Source organism: Uloborus diversus, chromosome 8 (assembly GCF_026930045.1).
Source record: "Uloborus diversus isolate 005 chromosome 8, Udiv.v.3.1, whole genome shotgun sequence".
Classification (NCBI taxonomy): domain Eukaryota; kingdom Metazoa; phylum Arthropoda; class Arachnida; order Araneae; family Uloboridae; genus Uloborus; species Uloborus diversus.
In genome coordinates this window covers 42717940-42737259 of record NC_072738.1, presented here as the reverse complement: position 1 = coordinate 42737259, position 19320 = coordinate 42717940, and the positions used below count along the sequence as shown (strand labels likewise).

General features: G+C 36.3%; 1 protein-coding gene and 26 non-coding genes across 28 annotated transcripts in view; 26 read left to right on the top strand and 1 right to left on the bottom strand.

Annotated features, from left to right (window-relative positions):
- The first annotated feature begins 56 nt into the window (after window positions 1-56).
- On the top strand, window positions 57-128 carry Trnaw-cca (transfer RNA tryptophan (anticodon CCA)). The gene has a single exon. It is a non-coding gene; the product is annotated as a tRNA-Trp (tRNA).
- A 216-nt stretch (window positions 129-344) lies between these two features.
- On the top strand, window positions 345-416 carry Trnaw-cca (transfer RNA tryptophan (anticodon CCA)). The gene has a single exon. It is a non-coding gene; the product is annotated as a tRNA-Trp (tRNA).
- Window positions 417-631: 215 nt separating this feature from the next.
- Trnaw-cca (transfer RNA tryptophan (anticodon CCA)) lies at window positions 632-703 on the top strand. Its single transcript has one exon. It is a non-coding gene; the product is annotated as a tRNA-Trp (tRNA).
- Window positions 704-918: 215 nt separating this feature from the next.
- On the top strand, window positions 919-990 carry Trnaw-cca (transfer RNA tryptophan (anticodon CCA)). The gene has a single exon. It is a non-coding gene; the product is annotated as a tRNA-Trp (tRNA).
- A 215-nt stretch (window positions 991-1205) lies between these two features.
- Window positions 1206-1277, top strand: Trnaw-cca (transfer RNA tryptophan (anticodon CCA)). The gene has a single exon. It is a non-coding gene; the product is annotated as a tRNA-Trp (tRNA).
- A 215-nt stretch (window positions 1278-1492) lies between these two features.
- Trnaw-cca (transfer RNA tryptophan (anticodon CCA)) lies at window positions 1493-1564 on the top strand. The gene has a single exon. It is a non-coding gene; the product is annotated as a tRNA-Trp (tRNA).
- Window positions 1565-1779: 215 nt separating this feature from the next.
- Window positions 1780-1851, top strand: Trnaw-cca (transfer RNA tryptophan (anticodon CCA)). Its single transcript has one exon. It is a non-coding gene; the product is annotated as a tRNA-Trp (tRNA).
- Window positions 1852-2066: 215 nt separating this feature from the next.
- On the top strand, window positions 2067-2138 carry Trnaw-cca (transfer RNA tryptophan (anticodon CCA)). The gene has a single exon. It is a non-coding gene; the product is annotated as a tRNA-Trp (tRNA).
- A 235-nt stretch (window positions 2139-2373) lies between these two features.
- Trnaw-cca (transfer RNA tryptophan (anticodon CCA)) lies at window positions 2374-2445 on the top strand. Its single transcript has one exon. It is a non-coding gene; the product is annotated as a tRNA-Trp (tRNA).
- A 215-nt stretch (window positions 2446-2660) lies between these two features.
- Trnaw-cca (transfer RNA tryptophan (anticodon CCA)) lies at window positions 2661-2732 on the top strand. The gene has a single exon. It is a non-coding gene; the product is annotated as a tRNA-Trp (tRNA).
- Window positions 2733-2947: 215 nt separating this feature from the next.
- Trnaw-cca (transfer RNA tryptophan (anticodon CCA)) lies at window positions 2948-3020 on the top strand. The gene has a single exon. It is a non-coding gene; the product is annotated as a tRNA-Trp (tRNA).
- A 215-nt stretch (window positions 3021-3235) lies between these two features.
- Trnaw-cca (transfer RNA tryptophan (anticodon CCA)) lies at window positions 3236-3307 on the top strand. The gene has a single exon. It is a non-coding gene; the product is annotated as a tRNA-Trp (tRNA).
- A 215-nt stretch (window positions 3308-3522) lies between these two features.
- On the top strand, window positions 3523-3594 carry Trnaw-cca (transfer RNA tryptophan (anticodon CCA)). Its single transcript has one exon. It is a non-coding gene; the product is annotated as a tRNA-Trp (tRNA).
- Window positions 3595-4049: 455 nt separating this feature from the next.
- Window positions 4050-4121, top strand: Trnaw-cca (transfer RNA tryptophan (anticodon CCA)). The gene has a single exon. It is a non-coding gene; the product is annotated as a tRNA-Trp (tRNA).
- A 215-nt stretch (window positions 4122-4336) lies between these two features.
- On the top strand, window positions 4337-4408 carry Trnaw-cca (transfer RNA tryptophan (anticodon CCA)). Its single transcript has one exon. It is a non-coding gene; the product is annotated as a tRNA-Trp (tRNA).
- Window positions 4409-4623: 215 nt separating this feature from the next.
- On the top strand, window positions 4624-4695 carry Trnaw-cca (transfer RNA tryptophan (anticodon CCA)). The gene has a single exon. It is a non-coding gene; the product is annotated as a tRNA-Trp (tRNA).
- A 215-nt stretch (window positions 4696-4910) lies between these two features.
- Trnaw-cca (transfer RNA tryptophan (anticodon CCA)) lies at window positions 4911-4982 on the top strand. The gene has a single exon. It is a non-coding gene; the product is annotated as a tRNA-Trp (tRNA).
- Window positions 4983-5197: 215 nt separating this feature from the next.
- Trnaw-cca (transfer RNA tryptophan (anticodon CCA)) lies at window positions 5198-5269 on the top strand. The gene has a single exon. It is a non-coding gene; the product is annotated as a tRNA-Trp (tRNA).
- A 216-nt stretch (window positions 5270-5485) lies between these two features.
- Window positions 5486-5557, top strand: Trnaw-cca (transfer RNA tryptophan (anticodon CCA)). The gene has a single exon. It is a non-coding gene; the product is annotated as a tRNA-Trp (tRNA).
- A 215-nt stretch (window positions 5558-5772) lies between these two features.
- Window positions 5773-5844, top strand: Trnaw-cca (transfer RNA tryptophan (anticodon CCA)). Its single transcript has one exon. It is a non-coding gene; the product is annotated as a tRNA-Trp (tRNA).
- Window positions 5845-6059: 215 nt separating this feature from the next.
- Trnaw-cca (transfer RNA tryptophan (anticodon CCA)) lies at window positions 6060-6131 on the top strand. Its single transcript has one exon. It is a non-coding gene; the product is annotated as a tRNA-Trp (tRNA).
- A 215-nt stretch (window positions 6132-6346) lies between these two features.
- Window positions 6347-6418, top strand: Trnaw-cca (transfer RNA tryptophan (anticodon CCA)). Its single transcript has one exon. It is a non-coding gene; the product is annotated as a tRNA-Trp (tRNA).
- A 215-nt stretch (window positions 6419-6633) lies between these two features.
- Trnaw-cca (transfer RNA tryptophan (anticodon CCA)) lies at window positions 6634-6705 on the top strand. The gene has a single exon. It is a non-coding gene; the product is annotated as a tRNA-Trp (tRNA).
- Window positions 6706-6921: 216 nt separating this feature from the next.
- Window positions 6922-6993, top strand: Trnaw-cca (transfer RNA tryptophan (anticodon CCA)). Its single transcript has one exon. It is a non-coding gene; the product is annotated as a tRNA-Trp (tRNA).
- Window positions 6994-7208: 215 nt separating this feature from the next.
- On the top strand, window positions 7209-7280 carry Trnaw-cca (transfer RNA tryptophan (anticodon CCA)). The gene has a single exon. It is a non-coding gene; the product is annotated as a tRNA-Trp (tRNA).
- A 216-nt stretch (window positions 7281-7496) lies between these two features.
- Trnaw-cca (transfer RNA tryptophan (anticodon CCA)) lies at window positions 7497-7568 on the top strand. The gene has a single exon. It is a non-coding gene; the product is annotated as a tRNA-Trp (tRNA).
- Window positions 7569-13545: 5977 nt separating this feature from the next.
- Window positions 13546-19320, bottom strand: part of LOC129227571 (4-hydroxybenzoate polyprenyltransferase, mitochondrial-like) — a 35819-nt gene continuing 30044 nt past the window's right edge. For both annotated transcript variants that reach the window (XM_054862152.1, XM_054862153.1), the window contains one exon: window positions 13546-13909. In XM_054862152.1, the coding sequence (XP_054718127.1) occupies window positions 13682-13909 (228 nt within the window). In that variant the 3' untranslated portion in view covers window positions 13546-13681. The remainder of the gene's footprint in view (window positions 13910-19320) is intronic.

The window sequence follows — 19320 nt, the reverse complement described above, 5'->3', positions numbered from 1 at the left end:
GTTTCAACATTAGTTCAATTACACTGCTCAGCAAGGTTGCCTGGTCTTAAGCGCGTGACCCGGTGGCGCAACGGTAGCGCGTCGGACTCCAGATCCGAAGGTTGCGTGTTCAAATCACGTCCGGGTCAAGTGACTGTTAATTTTTTAAATATTAATTGATATGGTAAGAGAAGCATTTTTTTCCTTATTAGATTGTCTCTCCCAATTTATCGGAGAAATGGAACGTTACTTAACTCTTTTTCTCTACCTCGTTAAAGAAATGCCAGATAAAAGTAACCTACTGCAAAGTTTTCAACATTAGTTCAATTACACTGCTCAGCAAGGTTGCCTGGTCTTAAGCGCGTGACCCGGTGGCGCAACGGTAGCGCGTCGGACTCCAGATCCGAAGGTTGCGTGTTCAAATCACGTCCGGGTCAAGTGACTGTTAATTTTTTAAATATTAATTGATATGGTAAGAGAAGCATTTTTTTCCTTATTAGATTGTCTCTCCCAATTTATCGGAGAAATGGAACGTTACTTAACTCTTTTTCTCTACCTCGTTAAAGAAATGCCAGATAAAAGTAACCTACTGCAAAGTTTCAACATTAGTTCAATTACACTGCTCAGCAATGTTGCCTGGTCTTAAGCGCGTGACCCGGTGGCGCAACGGTAGCGCGTCGGACTCCAGATCCGAAGGTTGCGTGTTCAAATCACGTCCGGGTCAAGTGACTGTTAATTTTTTAAATATTAATTGATATGGTAAGAGAAGCATTTTTTTCCTTATTAGATTGTCTCTCCCAATTTATCGGAGAAATGGAACGTTACTTAACTCTTTTTCTCTACCTCGTTAAAGAAATGCCAGATAAAAGTAACCTACTGCAAAGTTTCAACATTAGTTCAATTACACTGCTCAGCAAGGTTGCCTGGTCTTAAGCGCGTGACCCGGTGGCGCAACGGTAGCGCGTCGGACTCCAGATCCGAAGGTTGCGTGTTCAAATCACGTCCGGGTCAAGTGACTGTTAATTTTTTAAATATTAATTGATATGGTAAGAGAAGCATTTTTTTCCTTATTAGATTGTCTCTCCCAATTTATCGGAGAAATGGAACGTTACTTAACTCTTTTTCTCTACCTCGTTAAAGAAATGCCAGATAAAAGTAACCTACTGCAAAGTTTCAACATTAGTTCAATTACACTGCTCAGCAATGTTGCCTGGTCTTAAGCGCGTGACCCGGTGGCGCAACGGTAGCGCGTCGGACTCCAGATCCGAAGGTTGCGTGTTCAAATCACGTCCGGGTCAAGTGACTGTTAATTTTTTAAATATTAATTGATATGGTAAGAGAAGCATTTTTTTCCTTATTAGATTGTCTCTCCCAATTTATCGGAGAAATGGAACGTTACTTAACTCTTTTTCTCTACCTCGTTAAAGAAATGCCAGATAAAAGTAACCTACTGCAAAGTTTCAACATTAGTTCAATTACACTGCTCAGCAATGTTGCCTGGTCTTAAGCGCGTGACCCGGTGGCGCAACGGTAGCGCGTCGGACTCCAGATCCGAAGGTTGCGTGTTCAAATCACGTCCGGGTCAAGTGACTGTTAATTTTTTAAATATTAATTGATATGGTAAGAGAAGCATTTTTTTCCTTATTAGATTGTCTCTCCCAATTTATCGGAGAAATGGAACGTTACTTAACTCTTTTTCTCTACCTCGTTAAAGAAATGCCAGATAAAAGTAACCTACTGCAAAGTTTCAACATTAGTTCAATTACACTGCTCAGCAAGGTTGCCTGGTCTTAAGCGCGTGACCCGGTGGCGCAACGGTAGCGCGTCGGACTCCAGATCCGAAGGTTGCGTGTTCAAATCACGTCCGGGTCAAGTGACTGTTAATTTTTTAAATATTAATTGATATGGTAAGAGAAGCATTTTTTTCCTTATTAGATTGTCTCTCCCAATTTATCGGAGAAATGGAACGTTACTTAACTCTTTTTCTCTACCTCGTTAAAGAAATGCCAGATAAAAGTAACCTACTGCAAAGTTTCAACATTAGTTCAATTACACTGCTCAGCAAGGTTGCCTGGTCTTAAGCGCGTGACCCGGTGGCGCAACGGTAGCGCGTCGGACTCCAGATCCGAAGGTTGCGTGTTCAAATCACGTCCGGGTCAAGTGACTGTTAATTTTTTAAATATTAATTGATATGGTAAGAGAAGCATTTTTTTCCTTATTAGATTGTCTCTCCCAATTTATCGGAGAAATGGAACGTTACTTAACTCTTTTTCTCTACCTCGTTAAAGAAATGCCAGATAAAAGTAACCTACTGCAAAGTTTGGTAAGAGAAGCATTTTTTTCCTTATTAGTTCAATTACACTGCTCAGCAAGGTTGCCTGGTCTTAAGCGCGTGACCCGGTGGCGCAACGGTAGCGCGTCGGACTCCAGATCCGAAGGTTGCGTGTTCAAATCACGTCCGGGTCAAGTGACTGTTAATTTTTTAAATATTAATTGATATGGTAAGAGAAGCATTTTTTTCCTTATTAGATTGTCTCTCCCAATTTATCGGAGAAATGGAACGTTACTTAACTCTTTTTCTCTACCTCGTTAAAGAAATGCCAGATAAAAGTAACCTACTGCAAAGTTTCAACATTAGTTCAATTACACTGCTCAGCAATGTTGCCTGGTCTTAAGCGCGTGACCCGGTGGCGCAACGGTAGCGCGTCGGACTCCAGATCCGAAGGTTGCGTGTTCAAATCACGTCCGGGTCAAGTGACTGTTAATTTTTTAAATATTAATTGATATGGTAAGAGAAGCATTTTTTTCCTTATTAGATTGTCTCTCCCAATTTATCGGAGAAATGGAACGTTACTTAACTCTTTTTCTCTACCTCGTTAAAGAAATGCCAGATAAAAGTAACCTACTGCAAAGTTTCAACATTAGTTCAATTACACTGCTCAGCAATGTTGCCTGGTCTTAAGCGCGTGACCCGGTGGCGCAACGGTAGCGCGTCGGACTCCAGATCACGAAGGTTGCGTGTTCAAATCACGTCCGGGTCAAGTGACTGTTAATTTTTTAAATATTAATTGATATGGTAAGAGAAGCATTTTTTTCCTTATTAGATTGTCTCTCCCAATTTATCGGAGAAATGGAACGTTACTTAACTCTTTTTCTCTACCTCGTTAAAGAAATGCCAGATAAAAGTAACCTACTGCAAAGTTTCAACATTAGTTCAATTACACTGCTCAGCAATGTTGCCTGGTCTTAAGCGCGTGACCCGGTGGCGCAACGGTAGCGCGTCGGACTCCAGATCCGAAGGTTGCGTGTTCAAATCACGTCCGGGTCAAGTGACTGTTAATTTTTTAAATATTAATTGATATGGTAAGAGAAGCATTTTTTTCCTTATTAGATTGTCTCTCCCAATTTATCGGAGAAATGGAACGTTACTTAACTCTTTTTCTCTACCTCGTTAAAGAAATGCCAGATAAAAGTAACCTACTGCAAAGTTTCAACATTAGTTCAATTACACTGCTCAGCAATGTTGCCTGGTCTTAAGCGCGTGACCCGGTGGCGCAACGGTAGCGCGTCGGACTCCAGATCCGAAGGTTGCGTGTTCAAATCACGTCCGGGTCAAGTGACATTGAATGGTAAGAGAAGCATTTTTTTCCTTATTAGATTGTCTCTCCCAATTTATCGGAGAAATGGAACGGTCGTTAAAGAAATGCCAGATAAAAGTAACCTACTGCAAAGTTTCAACATTAGTTCAATTACACTGCTCAGCAAGGTTGCCTGGTCTTAAGCGCGTGACCCGGTGGCGCAACGGTAGCGCGTCGGACTTTCCGAAGGTTGCGTGTTCAAATCACGTCCGGGTCAAGTGACTGTTAATTTTTTAAATATTAATTGATATGATAAGAGAAGCATTTTTTTCCTTATTAGATTGTCTCTCCCAATTTATCGGAGAAATGGAACGTTACTTAACTCTTTTTCTCTACCTCGTTAAAGAAATGCCAGATAAAAGTAACCTACTGCAAAGTTTCAACATTAGTTCAATTACACTGCTCAGCAAGGTTGCCTGGTCTTAAGCGCGTGACCCGGTGGCGCAACGGTAGCGCGTCGGACTCCAGATCCGAAGGTTGCGTGTTCAAATCACGTCCGGGTCAAGTGACTGTTAATTTTTTAAATATTAATTGATATGGTAAGAGAAGCATTTTTTTCCTTATTAGATTGTCTCTCCCAATTTATCGGAGAAATGGAACGTTACTTAACTCTTTTTCTCTACCTCGTTAAAGAAATGCCAGATAAAAGTAACCTACTGCAAAGTTTCAACATTAGTTCAATTACACTGCTCAGCAAGGTTGCCTGGACTTAAGCGCGTGACCCGGTGGCGCAACGGTAGCGCGTCGGACTCCAGATCCGAAGGTTGCGTGTTCAAATCACGTCCGGGTCAAGTGACTGTTAATTTTTTAAATATTAATTGATATGGTAAGAGAAGCATTTTTTTCCTTATTAGATTGTCTCTCCCAATTTATCGGAGAAATGGAACGTTACTTAACTCTTTTTCTCTACCTCGTTAAAGAAATGCCAGATAAAAGTAACCTACTGCAAAGTTTCAACATTAGTTCAATTACACTGCTCAGCAAGGTTGCCTGGACTTAAGCGCGTGACCCGGTGGCGCAACGGTAGCGCGTCGGACTCCAGATCTGAAGGTTGCGTGTTGAAATCACGTCCGGGTCAAGTGACTGTTAATTTTTTAAATATTAATTGATATGGTAAGAGAAGCATTTTTTTCCTTAATAGATTGTCTCTCCCAATTTATCGGAGAAATGGAACGTTACTTAACTCTTTTTCTCTACCTCGTTAAAAAAATGCCAGATAAAAGTAACCTACTGCAAAATTTCAACATTAGTTCAATTACACTGCTCAGCAAGGTTGCCTGGTCTTAAGCGCGTGACCCGGTGGCGCAACGGTAGCGCGTCGGACTCCAGATCCGAAGGTTGCGTGTTCAAATCACGTCCGGGTCAAGTGACTGTTAATTTTTTAAATATTAATTGATATGGTAAGAGAAGCATTTTTTTCCTTATTAGATTGTCTCTACCAATTTATCGGAGAAATGGAACGTTACTTTACTCTTTTTCTCTGCCTCGTTAAAAAAATGCCAGATAAAAGTAACCTACTGCAAAATTTCAACATTAGTTCAATTACACTGCTCAGCAAGGTTGCCTGGTCTTAAGCGCGTGACCCGGTGGCGCAACGGTAGCGCGTCGGACTCCAGATCCGAAGGTTGCGTGTTCAAATCACGTCCGGGTCAAGTGACTGTTAATTTTTTAAATATTAATTGATATGGTAAGAGAAGCATTTTTTTTCCTTATTAGATTGTCTCTACCAATTTATCGGAGAAATGGAACGTTACTTAACTCTTTTTCTCTGCCTCGTTAAAAAAATGCCAGATAAAAGTAACCTACTGCAAAGTTTCAACATTAGTTCAATTACACTGCTCAGCAATGTTGCCTGGTCTTAAGCGCGTGACCCGGTGGCGCAACGGTAGCGCGTCGGACTCCAGATCCGAAGGTTGCGTGTTCAAATCACGTCCGGGTCAAGTGACTGTTAATTGTTTAAATATTTATTGATATGGTAAGAGAAGCATTTTTTTCCTTATTAGATTGTCTCTCCCAATTTATCGGAGAAATGGAACGTTACTTAACTCTTTTTCTCTGCCTCGTTAAAAAAATGCCAGATAAAAGTAACCTACTGCAAAGTTTCAACATTAGTTCAATTACAGTGCTCAGCAATGTTGCCTGGTCTTAAGCGCATGACCCGGTGGCGCAACGGTAGCGCGTCGAACTCCAGATCCGAAGGTTGCGTGTTCAAATCACGTCCGGGTCAAGTGACTGTTAATTTTTTAAATATTAATTGATATGGTAAGAGAAGCATTTTTTTCCTTATTAGATTGTCTCTCCCAATTTATCGGAGAAATGGAACGTTACTTAACTCTTTTTCTCTGCCTCGTTAAAAAAATGCCAGATAAAAGTAACCTACTGCAAAGTTTCAACATTAGTTCAATTACACTGCTCAGCAATGTTGCCTGGTCTTAAGCGCGTGACCCGGTGGCGCAACGGTAGCGCGTCGGACTCCAGATCCGAAGGTTGCGTGTTCAAATCACGTCCGGGTCAAGTGACTGTTAATTGTTTAAATATTTATTGATATGGTAAGAGAAGCATTTTTTTCCTTATTAGATTGTCTCTCCCAATTTGTCGGAGAAATGGAACGTTACTTAACTCTTTTTCTCTGCCTCGTTAAAAAAATGCCAGATAAAAGTAACCTACTGCAAAGTTTCAACATTAGTTCAATTACACTGCTCAGCAATGTTGCCTGGTCTTAAGCGCGTGACCCGGTGGCGCAACGGTAGCGCGTCGAACTCCAGATCCGAAGGTTGCGTGTTCAAATCACGTCCGGGTCAAGTGACTGTTAATTTTTTAAATATTAATTGATATGGTAAGAGAAGCATTTTTTTCCTTATTAGATTGTCTCTCCCAATTTATCGGAGAAATGGAACGTTACTTATCTCTTTTTCTCTGCCTCGTTAAAAAAATGCCAGATAAAAGTAACCTACTGCAAAGTTTCAACATTAGTTCAATTACACTGCTCAGCAATGTTGCCTGGTCTTAAGCGCGTGACCCGGTGGCGCAACGGTAGCGCGTCGGACTCCAGATCCGAAGGTTGCGTGTTCAAATCACGTCCGGGTCAAGTGACTGTTAATTTTTTAAATATTAATTGATATGGTAAGAGAAGCATTTTTTTTCCTTATTAGATTGTCTCTACCAATTTATCGGAGAAATGGAACGTTACTTAACTCTTTTTCTCTGCCTCGTTAAAAAAATGCCAGATAAAAGTAACCTACTGCAAAGTTTCAACATTAGTTCAATTACACTGCTCAGCAATGTTGCCTGGTCTTAAGCGCGTGACCCGGTGGCGCAACGGTAGCGCGTCGAACTCCAGATCCGAAGGTTGCGTGTTCAAATCACGTCCGGGTCAAGTGACTGTTAATTTTTTAAATATTAATTGATATGGTAAGAGAAGCATTTTTTTCCTTATTAGATTGTCTCTCCCAATTTATCGGAGAAATGGAACGTTACTTAACTCTTTTTCTCTGCCTCGTTAAAGAAATGCCAGATAAAAGTAACCTACTGCAAAGTTTCAACATTAGTTCAATTACACTGCTCAGCAATGTTGCCTGGTCTTAAGCGCGTGACCCGGTGGCGCAACGGTAGCGCGTCGAACTCCAGATCCGAAGGTTGCGTGTTCAAATCACGTCCGGGTCAAGTGACTGTTAATTTTTTAAATATTAATTGATATGGTAAGAGAAGCATTTTTTCCCTTATTAGATTGTCTCTCCCAATTTATCGGAGAAATGGAACGTTACTTACTTCTTTTTCTCTGCCTCGTTAAAAAAAATGCCAGATAAAAGTAACCTACTGCAAAGTTTCAACATTAGTTCAATTACACTGCTCAGCAAGGTTGCCTGGTCTTAAGCGCGTGACCCGGTGGCGCAACGGTAGCGCGTCGGACTCCAGATCCGAAGGTTGCGTGTTCAAATCACGTCCGGGTCAAGTGACTGTTAATTTTTTAAATATTAATTGATATGGTAAGAGAAGCATTTTTTTCCTTATTAGATTGTCTCTCCCAATTTATCGGAGAAATGGAACGTTACTTAACTCTTTTTCTCTGCCTCGTTAAAAAAATGCCAGATAAAAGTAACCTACTGCAAAGTTTTAAAATTAGTTCAATTACACTGATCAGCAAGGTTGCCTGCATTTAATCGCGTGACCCGGTGCACAGTGGTCGATTTCACAAATCTAGCTGGACAATACTTTGGTTTGTCAAACCAAGTTAAAAGTTTTAATTCGGTCGTTATATTGATAGTAAACATAAAACTACATAAAATAAAAGCGTCAATAACTAAAATTTTCGTCATCTTCAGCAGAACTACTGTCGGAGGAACTGTTGTCTATCTTTTGATTGCTTCTCAACAACAGTGCAGCTTCTTTAGATAGTAAATTCTCATGTTTTTTAGAGCTGCTTCTCAGCTTTGTAATTAAAGGGTCAGAAGTAATAAGTAACATATGTATTATATCTTCCAAAGTTTTTTGCCTTGAACATTTTCGTTAGAAATGTTCTCGGAAAGCTTTGAAATCTTTATTTTGAGCCTCTTGCGCTTCTGCAGAAAGTTGTCCCATTGGTAGAATGGCATACTCAATAATTTGCCTCCCATGAATTAACAACTTATGCATACTAGCTGGCATAAAATACCAGTTATATAGTTGAACATACAGTTTTGCAGTGTCAAAAGTAAACTTTTCAAATTCGTCTTCATTTATTTCTTGTTTTCTAGAACCGGCTTGTAAAATTATTGAAAAACGCTGTATAAGTCCAATGTCTAATCCCGTTATATCGGATGACAAAGTCGGATTAGCAAAAAATCTGCAAGCAATGTTTCCGTCATTTGTTGTTCCAGAAATTTGCTTCAACATATCTACCAAAAGGTCCATTTCTTTTCTAAATTGCCTTGAATATATTTTTTACGCCTTTTTACCGTTTCCTTATCTTCTTGATTTCTTACTTGCCATTTTTTCACTTCAAGTTTATATGACAAATGAAGAAGACACTCGAAGCATCTGATCCAAGCATGTAAACTTGATAATCCACATCTGAATTTTGAAGGATCTATTGATTTTTGAGTATGTTTCTCAAGCGCATTCATTTCTTAAGGACAAGCTCCGCAAATGTAACAATTTTGATTAGATTGTTCCTTTTTCGAATGCTACAAATTTTCCCATCAACCATAGTCATTACCAATGATTGTCCCACCAAAAATTCTCTATCATTAATTTTTATTTTTGAAGGACAAAGGCTTGCTATTTGAGATTCTATTTTATCAACTTTTTAGCTCTTTTTGGTGACACATTTACTTGTTGTAAGAATTCTGCAGCATCTCGTTCTCCTGAAGAACGAAGACTTAATTTGAGCGGCAAAAACTAATTGCTCTGAACTACTATCTTGAATAACAGATGCGACTTTACGTTTTTTAGTTTTAAGGCTTGAATTTTCTAAAGTTGGTGTAGGTCGACTGTAAGCTGCAAAATTTTGCTGTATTTTTGAAGATCCTGGAAGTCTTATGACAGCTTCTTTAACAACTCTTTCATCAAATATAATATCACTTTTTAACCAAATAGAATGTTTTCGCAAGAAAGTTTTCTGTGAGGAAGAGCAACGCTTCCATTTGTCTTTTACATGTACACAAAAATTATTTACAGTACTTACAACACTTAGCTTAATATCATTCTTACAGTCATTCAAGTTTAAAGTTTCAATCACAAAATTATATACACTATTCGAGTCCTTATTTAGAAGCCAAACATCAAAAAGAGTTTGCTTTTTTAATGAAACCATTAAATCAGCATAAATTCACATGTATTTATGATAAGAAAATATATGTTTCACTTACATACGCAGAGACGAACGTTATTACTACCATATACACTGCATTCCAAAAAAAACTTTAGAATAGTTATAAAAATTACTTATAGTTGCCAAAGGCAAAAAAAAAAAAAAAAAAAAAGGTTAAAAATAAACAGCAGATAACATTCAACAGCAGACGATAGTTAAAAAACATTACTGAAGGGGAAAGGAAATCAAACATGATCATCTTTATTGAATAGAAATTTAGTTTTTGGCACCATGATTCATGAACATTGATAATACTCGCATGGCCGGATAGATCCGGCTATAGTATTTTTCCCAGATGTTTTTAGATAAACCAGGTACATAAAAACATAATAGAAGGCGGAGGCTCATGGAAATTTTTTTGCTGCTCTAATAACTTTTGATGAAATGGTGTATTATTCGTCACTTTTCATCTTGGGAAAAAAATGCATCTAAAACTAGCATTTAATTAATGAAACTGCTAAATAATATTAACATTGGATAACACAATGACAATATATAAACATAAATAATTTAAAATTAGGCAGACAAATTTTAACGATAATCAATTATCTTCCATCCACAAAATGCACTTTTGCTAAATGCGAACTTCAACCCATTACAGGAAAAAATTCAGGAACTTCCCGTCCAAATTAGACTTGGTACCCTGATTTATAGGTACTTAAGTTTCTAATAAAATATTAGTTATCGCGAAATAACAATGATGCAATTTCTATTTTTGAGCAGCTAGATTCAATAAATTGACCACTGTGCAGTGGCGCAACAGTAGCGCGTCAGACTCCAGATCCGAAGGTTGCATTTTCAAATCACGTCCGGGGCAAGAGAGTGTTCATTTTTTATCTCACAATTGATATGGTAAAAGAAACATTTATTTTTGGCTCATTACATTGTGGCTCCCAATTTATCTTAGAAAAGGAACGTTATTTAACTCTTTTTCTCTTACTTGTTAAAAACAATGCCAGGTAAAATAACCTAGCGAAAAATTTTACATTTGGATGCTTTAAAAATATCAGCGATATTGTGTGAATTGTTGCTTGTCTGTATTGCGGTAGCACGTTGGACTCAATATTAGAAGGTTGTGTGTTCAAATCGCGCCCGGGTCAAGTGATTGTTAAATTTTATATTTCAATTGGGATGGTCATAGAAAGATTGGTTTTTTGTTTTTGCTTAATTAGATAGTGGCTTCCAATTTATCGGAGAATATAAACTTTATTTAAACCTTTTTCTCTGCCTCGTTAAAAAATGCCAGATAAAAGTAACCTACTGCAAAGTTTTAAAATTAGTTCAATTAGACTGCTCAGCAATGTTGCCTGGACGCAATCACGTGACCCGGTGGTGCAACGGTAGCGCGTCCGACTCCAGATCCGAAGGTTGCGTGCTCAAATCACATTTGGTTCAAGAGACTTAATTTTTTAAATATTAATTGACATGGTAAGAGAAACATTTTTTTACTTATTAGATTGTCTCTCCCAATTTATCGGAGAAAAGGAACGTTAGTTAACCCTTTTTCTCTGCCTTGTTAAAAAAATGCCAACTACAATTTTCCCCCTGGACCCCCCTATCGGATAGGGAAATCTTTAAGAGTGCCCCCTAAAACCATTCACCGGTTGCGCCACTGCCCCTTCTCGCGAAATTTTCATAGTTTGTCTTCAATTTTTTAGAGCTTCAGTTTTGAAAAATTTGAGGGGGGAAAGAGGAATTGGTTTATATCTGTTTTTTATTATTATTATTTTTTTTTAAATCAGCCGGTGAGAGTCCCGAGCTTTATCCCTTACCCTAGAGTCAATAAATCAATGGATCTATAATTGCGTTTTTAAGGTTTCAATTTTTACAAATTTCTGCTGAGCCGCATGTGCCTTTCTTTCCTCTAGTTTCATCAAAAAAAAAACTTTTTAAAGCGAATTTTTAAAAAATGTTTGGGGAACAACCCCTGAACCCCTCTCCTCTATCAGATAAGAATTTATTTTCTACTGTGTCCCCCCTCCTGAAAAAAATACTCCAGTAGCGCCACTGCTGGGACCCCTCCAAATCAGAGTCCTGGCTGCGCCAATGCTGTGAGGATCTGGTCTAAAAAGTTTTTTTTAGTAATTGTTAGAAATAATTTTCCCAATGCATTTCCAATCATATGTAAACAATTACTCATTTACTTTACCTGGCCTGTCTGAATCTTTTTCTCAAATGCTCTTGAATTATTTAAAAATTTTATATCAACCTTTTAGTAATTAAATTCATAGTACTAAACTAAGCCAAGTTAAAAGTGCAAAATAGTTATTATATAATAATTACTTAAATAATCAAGATGCATAATTTTAAAGGTTTTCAGGGGATCTTCCTCTTCTCTTGACCTAGCAATGAGTTCAACCACTGCAAGTAAAAAGACAGAAATTTTAAACTGTTGTATAGCAACACTGCTTATTCTCACCATTTTGTTTCATTCCTAGAATATTTTGTAGTTCTGATTTGCCTGGCGGTCTTATTAAAATTTTGAAGTCTAAAACCAAGGTATGTGACAATGCTGTTGTCACTCTCCTGGTTCTGGTAAGCCACCAAGGGCGAATACAAGGGAGGGGCGATGGGGGCGATCGCCCCCTCCTTGAGCCGAGATAAAGGAACTCTCCCGCGGCATATACGTATATTCTCGATTTTGAAGTACTAAAAACAGTTTTACACGATCTTCTATGATGTTAGAAGAAAGGGACTCGAGCACGCAACTTCTTCGAGATTGAAGTCTAAAAAACGCAATTTTGTAGCAGATCTCTTAATACTTTAGAGACAGGAAACTAAACTTTCTACCGGAATTTTTATGAAATCGAATCTTTAAAAGCTCAACTTCAGACCATCTAGAAATGATACTGGAGAGGGTTCGAGTGCTCTCCTCTGAAAAATTTTCGAAATTGAAATCTAAAAGAAGCAACCGTAGAACATTTTTGAATACGTTCAGGTATGGGATAGTGTTTAGAGCACCTCTTAGGAAATTTTCAGAAATAAATCTAAAATAAAGTAATTTAAGACGATCTTCCATGACGTTAGGGGAAGAGTGTAAGGAAACGTAGAAAAGGTAATTAATAAAAATCGCCCCCTCCTTGAGAATTTTCTAGATCCGCCCTTGTAAGCCACCACAGCGAGAGGAACAGGGGACCCTCGGGGGTGATGTCACTCTCCTGGACAGTTTTTCTGTTTCACATAAAAAAGTTTTTAAAACTAATTTCTGTTATGTGCAATTTAATGTTTGCATAAGAATAGAAAATGATTTTTAACCTTAAATACAACCCTGGGCCTTGGTAACAGGCCCAGGGTGTGAATGATGTGTCACTCTCCTGGTCCTGGTAAGCCAAAACAGTGACAGAAACAGGGGACCCACCGGGGTGATGTTACTCTCCTGAACAACATTTCTGTTTTACATAAAAGCTTTTTTTTCAAATAATTTCTGTTATGTGCAATTTAGTTTTCATATAATAGAAAATTATTTTCAACCTTAAACACAACCCTCGGCTTTGATAACAGACTCTATATGAATGAAATGTCACTCTCCTGGCATTTTATATACTGGGACAGCATAGATAAAATGTGATTATGATTGATGTGAGTTTTCTTTTATTTTTATCTTATGAAACGCTTCACAAACTCTTGGTATAAATTAAAAAAATATTTTCATTAAAAAAAAATTATTTTAAAAGAATTTGGGATTAGAAAACGTCACCCTTTTGGAGAGTCACTCATATTCTGTTTCTCTCTGGATAAATTATTTTCTATAATGCGGATCTTTGTGCAAGTTAAACATTTTCACTGCTATCCATTAATACTTTCACAGTAAATAAATAACAATAAAAAGAATGAATGAAAGATCCAAAAATGCGAAATCATTCAATTTTGGCACCTTGTACGTTAATGCAGGTGCAGAACAAATAATGCATGGTAAAATATGGGGCTGTGGGTTAAAAAAAAGGAAGAAATTAAAAAAAAAAATGTCCCACCATTATGGAACAACGTGCATTATATTCCATACTTATAATGAACTGAAAGTTTAAATCCCGATTTAATACATATTAAAAAATAGATAAATGAAAACAAATTATATTTGCATTTAAAGCTTTAATTGGAACAATTCATTATATAATACAAAATAATACAAGTAGCTAATAGATTTCATACATACTGTTTATAATTACATTAATTATACAAATAAATACAAGTTTCACTATTTGGCAGAAAATAAATATCAAGAAAAAACTTTGTTTAAAGATAGAGCATTTTCTGCATCACATGCAGATAAAATATTAGTTTCCTGCAATCTTATTGGGTCTTGATGTAATTTACTTTTTAATGAGTTTTTATTCTTTAACAAACTTCCTCCGGCAATTCCGATGAACAATATGAGTCCTATTCTGTGATTTGATTTGAAAGTTTCCCAACAATTTTTTGGATCATGAATATTCAATGACACAATCTGTAATAAAAAAAAATTTTCACTTTAAAAAAATAAAAAATATAAAAAAGGATTTTTAAAGAAAATATTACAGAGCAATATTTAAAAAATGTAACAGTTTGTGAGAAAACTGTTGAAAAAAATTATTTCTAACTTTAAAAATAGTTTTATTTCTTTTATATATAAGAGTTACTTTTAACTATTCAACGGTTTTTTTGACGATTCATTTTTAAGAAAAGTTTGGTCTGTTAAGATGATTCAAACGCACACAAAAATATTTATACTGTCAATGAATTCTCTTAAAAATTTTATCTACAAAATTTGCTTCATTCCTTATCAAGCAAAACATTACTTTAATTTAGTTACTACAACAAGTTTGCTAACATAATGGGTATTAAACATTTCAGAACAAGAATATAAAATGGGTCTGCTAGTTTCAGGCACTGAAGAACCTATCCACCTTCTTTTCCGCCCCTATTTCTACTTCTTTACAAAAGGGACTGTATCACAATGTAGCAAAGTGATCCCAAAAGATGATCAAATGGTTCGATAAATGTTTCATGGAATGGGGTCTAGTTTTTCTTTAAATGTGGGGTTTCAGCAGACCCCTAAATCCATAGAAACTGACTAGCTGCAATAATTCTAACCAGCTGTTTATATTATCATTCAATGCCAGATTCTGAGCAGCTGAATTTTTGAAGACTCAAATTATTTTGAGAACTTTTTGGCTGATTGAATGTTTTGATTCGCATGAAAAGCAATTTATACTCATTTAGTTCAAAATAAAATATACTTGGTTGTTAACTTTTGAATTTCACGCATAAAAATTTGAAGGTTTTGCAGCCATGGTATGTTCTCTTTAGGTAGCAGCCACTACACTTGGCAGCGGTAAAGTTTCCTTCTAATGAAACATTTTCTAAAAATTAAAATAAATCATCAGAAATAAAATGCCATTCTTTGAGGATAAACATCTATCCTTTTAAACCTTCAGTAAAGTGTTGCCACCTATTGAATTGAGTTTAAATTAACTTTTCTCGAGCTAGATTTGGGTTTGACAAAGAGTTGAAGGGAAAAAAACCTCTCCCCATACTTATTTGAGTACAACAATGCAAATTGTCAACAAGTACAATGATGTACTCAAAAAAAAAAAAAAAAAAAAACCCTGCACCATATTTAGGCGACATTTTGGAACATCAGAGCTGTACCCGAGATTATTTTGGGCATGAGAGTTAAAAGGTTAAACACAAAAATTTATTTTGCTAACATAAGTATCACTTATATATAGATTTCAATTAAAACACAGAAGTTCGTGAAAAAAAAAATGTTTCAAGAAGACTTGAATTGTAAAACAAATATTGAAATAATAATTATCTGTTGCCGGTTTGTTTTTTAAAAAAAGAGCTCGTTGAGAAGCACTTTATTCAGTTGCCAAAGTAAGGTTTTTCGTTACCAAATGGGGACTGATTATTTTCAGGTCTATTTGAGAACTTTAATGTTAATTTCACTCTAGCATGGAGAACGGTTGCACATGCCACAAATTTTTTTTAAATTACTCACAGACAGGGAAGAACAAAACTCTGTACATAGGGCTGGAGGATTCTTTTTGAGAGACTGATTTCACTTGCACCACAAAAAGAACAAAATCAGTGGCCCCAACTCCATAGGGCCTGAGAGGGTCTGAGCCACCTCAAAAATATTTTTGAGGGGGCAGAGTGCCCCGCCCCCCAATAAATCAAGAAAATTATTAGTTATATTATGCATTCTAAACTCACAAATGTATCTTTTATTTTCCTTCTTTGAAGATAGTTTACCGCATAAAATACATTCAGTAATGAGTTAAAACAAATAATTATTACAGTAGTAAGTAGGTTAACTGAAATCGAGTGGTCTGAATAATGATAGTGTTACGGTGTTGCAAGCACACTTAGAATTTGTCCCAGTGCACGAACTTACGGGTCAAGTTTGTGGCCAGCTCACCGCATACTTTCAAAATCCCAAATGAGTACTACAAGGCACTTTACATTGAAGTTTGAGAAACGATGCAATCTTGCATTATTATTTGATGGTTTACATCAACTAAACTCAGACAGGTCATTGCAGTTGAACAAGAGTGCTTGCTTTTATTAAGCAGAAGTGAAACAAATTTTGAAAAATCACCTGAGTTTTTCAAAAATGACCTAGACATTGAGAGACTTTGTTTACACTTGAACATGTTAGCCGATATCACTAATGAAAAAACGTGTTAATTAAATATCTTTTTATGAAAATACTGTGCATGTTTGTATTTATTTTTTCCTTTTTCAGGGTTCATACTCTATTTGGATAAAAAAATTCCATGACTTTTCCAAGACTTTTTCATGACTTCAATGAAAATTTTCATGACCTCGTTACACGAAGAGAGCAGCACTATTTAATCTCAAACTTGGTACATAATATTTGGAAATGAGCATTAGCAGAACGGGTTTGTTACGATTTCGCGCGACGGTTTCGGCGCTGATCGTTTCGGCACTGGCCGTTTCAGCGCCAGATTTTTGCATTTTGAACTTTGTGAATTTTAGAAATTTTAGTTCAAAGAAAAAAAAAGATTTCTGGAAGAAGTATGTGAATTTGGCGCTCTAGAAGCTAGTTAAAATTAATTTTTAAAATTACAGTGGGGGGGGGGAGCATATGTGATCCACGTATGTTTTACAGCGATAATATAAGGAAAATATCTTGAAAAATTAGCAAATGATGCCAGTACAGGTCCTACCTCTTTGTCAATTTTTATTTATTTATTTATTTATTTATTTATTTTTTATTAATGCTGAACTGTTTTGTGTTTCTTCACAACTTAAATCTTTATAGAGAGCAGGGTTACGGGTGATTTTCTCAGTACGTTAACTTTTTCCAATGACAAATATAAAAATTCATCTTATTATTAGTTGAGAGTTTTTAATTTTTTTACATAAAAGATATTTAAGCAAGTGCACAAATTAATGATCAGCAGCGAAAAAAAAAATCAATTTAAATTTAATGAGTTTTATATTTAAATTTCATAGAAAAATGTCAATGCTGTCTCCTAACTTATCTACTTCGAAAAACTATGGAGATGTTTCTAAACTTATATTTTATCAACTAATAATAAAAAAGAAAACAAAATACATCTTTAAAAATATTACTGCATAAAACTTTTTACAAAACTTAAAAACAAAAGATACCTTGAATTTTGAAGCAATCTTTGGCATGTTTGTAAGCAGACAATTTCGATTTTTGAACAGCTGGTATTGAAATGGGTCGCGCCGAAATGGGTTTCGCGCCGAATAGTCCCATTTTGAGCAAAACGTCTATATGAATGCCACAGCCTCATTGAAGCACTTACTCGTTATGGAAAAAATATAAGTGCACTTTTAAAAACTAAACTATTCTTATTTGTCTTCATCATATAAATTTAAGTAAAGTAAAAATGCAGTGAAGCAAATATGATGATGCTTAAATGTCTGATATTTTTTTAAAAACAGGCAGAATGATATTGGATGGGACAAAGGTTGAATGAGTCATTACTAAGTTTCAATAAATTTGCTTCAAAAGTTACCTTTTAGTGTCAACAGTGCCTTTAAACATCCACGTAACTTGACAGTATTTTGGTTCTTTAAAGTAAAGCCACATAGTTTAGTTCTTTACGTTTCCAAACCAGATCTTTTTTGAAAAAAACATTCAGTAATGAATCAATCTTCTGATTCAAAATTATGTTTGTTTTGTTTACAAATTTGCATATTTTCAAATGCATATAAATTAATAGGTACAGAAATTCCAAAACACGTTTAATTCCCGACATTGAACGTAGCAATGGGTCGCATGGATTAGTTTTGCGTGCCGTATGTTGGGCTCTTGTGTTTTAGAGCATTAGAATTCCTTTTTTTCTGTAATCTATCGCCTGACTTAAGATCTTTATATTCTAAAACATTCAACAAATTAAGATAAACTCTGATAAATTTAATAATTAAGTTCTTACGAGTGATGGAGTCGAACTCGCATGCAATTGAATTGCTTTTTTTTGAGTGGGCGTGGCAAAACTAAGAACGTGAAACTTTGCTACTACAGAATATGAAACGTAAGAAGTGTTGAAAATAACAGAAAATTCAAAATAAGTGATGTCCATGCAGTAAAATCACATCGTAAAAAATGGCAAGCGGCTGCGATAGAAGTGGATGCAATGAGATTCCAAAATTCAGATTTGATTTTTGGATCGTTCAATTTTCCCCTTTTAATAGCTTTTATGTGCTGTACTGTTAAATCACTCAAGATTTCTAATGCTCCTTTCGTTACTGTTCCTTTCTCTTTGCCCAGGACATTTTTCCATGACTTGAAATAAATTTCCATGACTTTCAATGAAAATTTCAATTTTCCATGACTTTTCCAGGTCTGAAATTCTGTTATTTTTTTTCCATGACTTTCCAGGATTTCCATGACCCGTACGAACCCTGCTTTTTTCAAAGCCAAAAAATATGTGTCAGGCCTGTTGAGTTTTCGGGGTTCTAATGTTGATTATATAACTTTAAAATGCTGAAAAAAAAACTTTAAAATTTGCTATTTTTCATCTGAATTTCAGAAAATTCCTCGCTGCAAGACCCCCTGGTATGTCTCCCCGACCCCAATATCTTTTTAAAGTCATGTCTCTGAGAGTGCCCTTCCATACTAACAATTTTTAGATTGTTTTATTTCGAAAACGCCATGTCACATACTGTTTGTTTAAATTGCACACAAGAAAATATGACATTTTCATGGTACAAAAATCTGACCTTTATTTTTGGAGAGGGAGAGGAGCTCCATGTGATTACATAGCCCCCTAAATCCCTGGTGATGTCTACCCCCCACCCCAATAATTTTTGCAAGTCGGCGCCCCTGAACAAAATTCAAGGGCATAACTGGGTCACACTGCTATTAGCACTCTGAGCCCATGTAACCACTGCTAGAATTAATTATACAGGGTGATTCAAAAAATAGGATACAATTTCCAACTATATCATTTCCTGCACTATGCATTGTACTTGAATTCTGAAAATTTCATGTGATTATACTACATGGAAGTTGGTATGTTTAAGCATGCCTTCGCCTGGCTGAATAGATAACTAAAGGGTAGCCCAATTCATCCCACACTCAATGACATATGTTTTGCATCGTTGAGTCCACTGCGGCAGTGATACGATTTTGTAGGTCATTCAAATCAATGAGAAGAGGTGTTATGTAAACAGCATTTTTAATGAACCCCCACAAGAAAAAAAAATCCCAGGGAATAAGATCAGGGGACCTCGGTGGCCAGAACTGACAAGCCAAGTCGTCATTCCCCATGTGACCTATGCATCGTTGAGGAAGAGAGTCATTTAGAAAACGTCTAACACTCAGATGCCAGGGCACACCAGCTGTAAACTGCCATGTACATATAATCACATGTA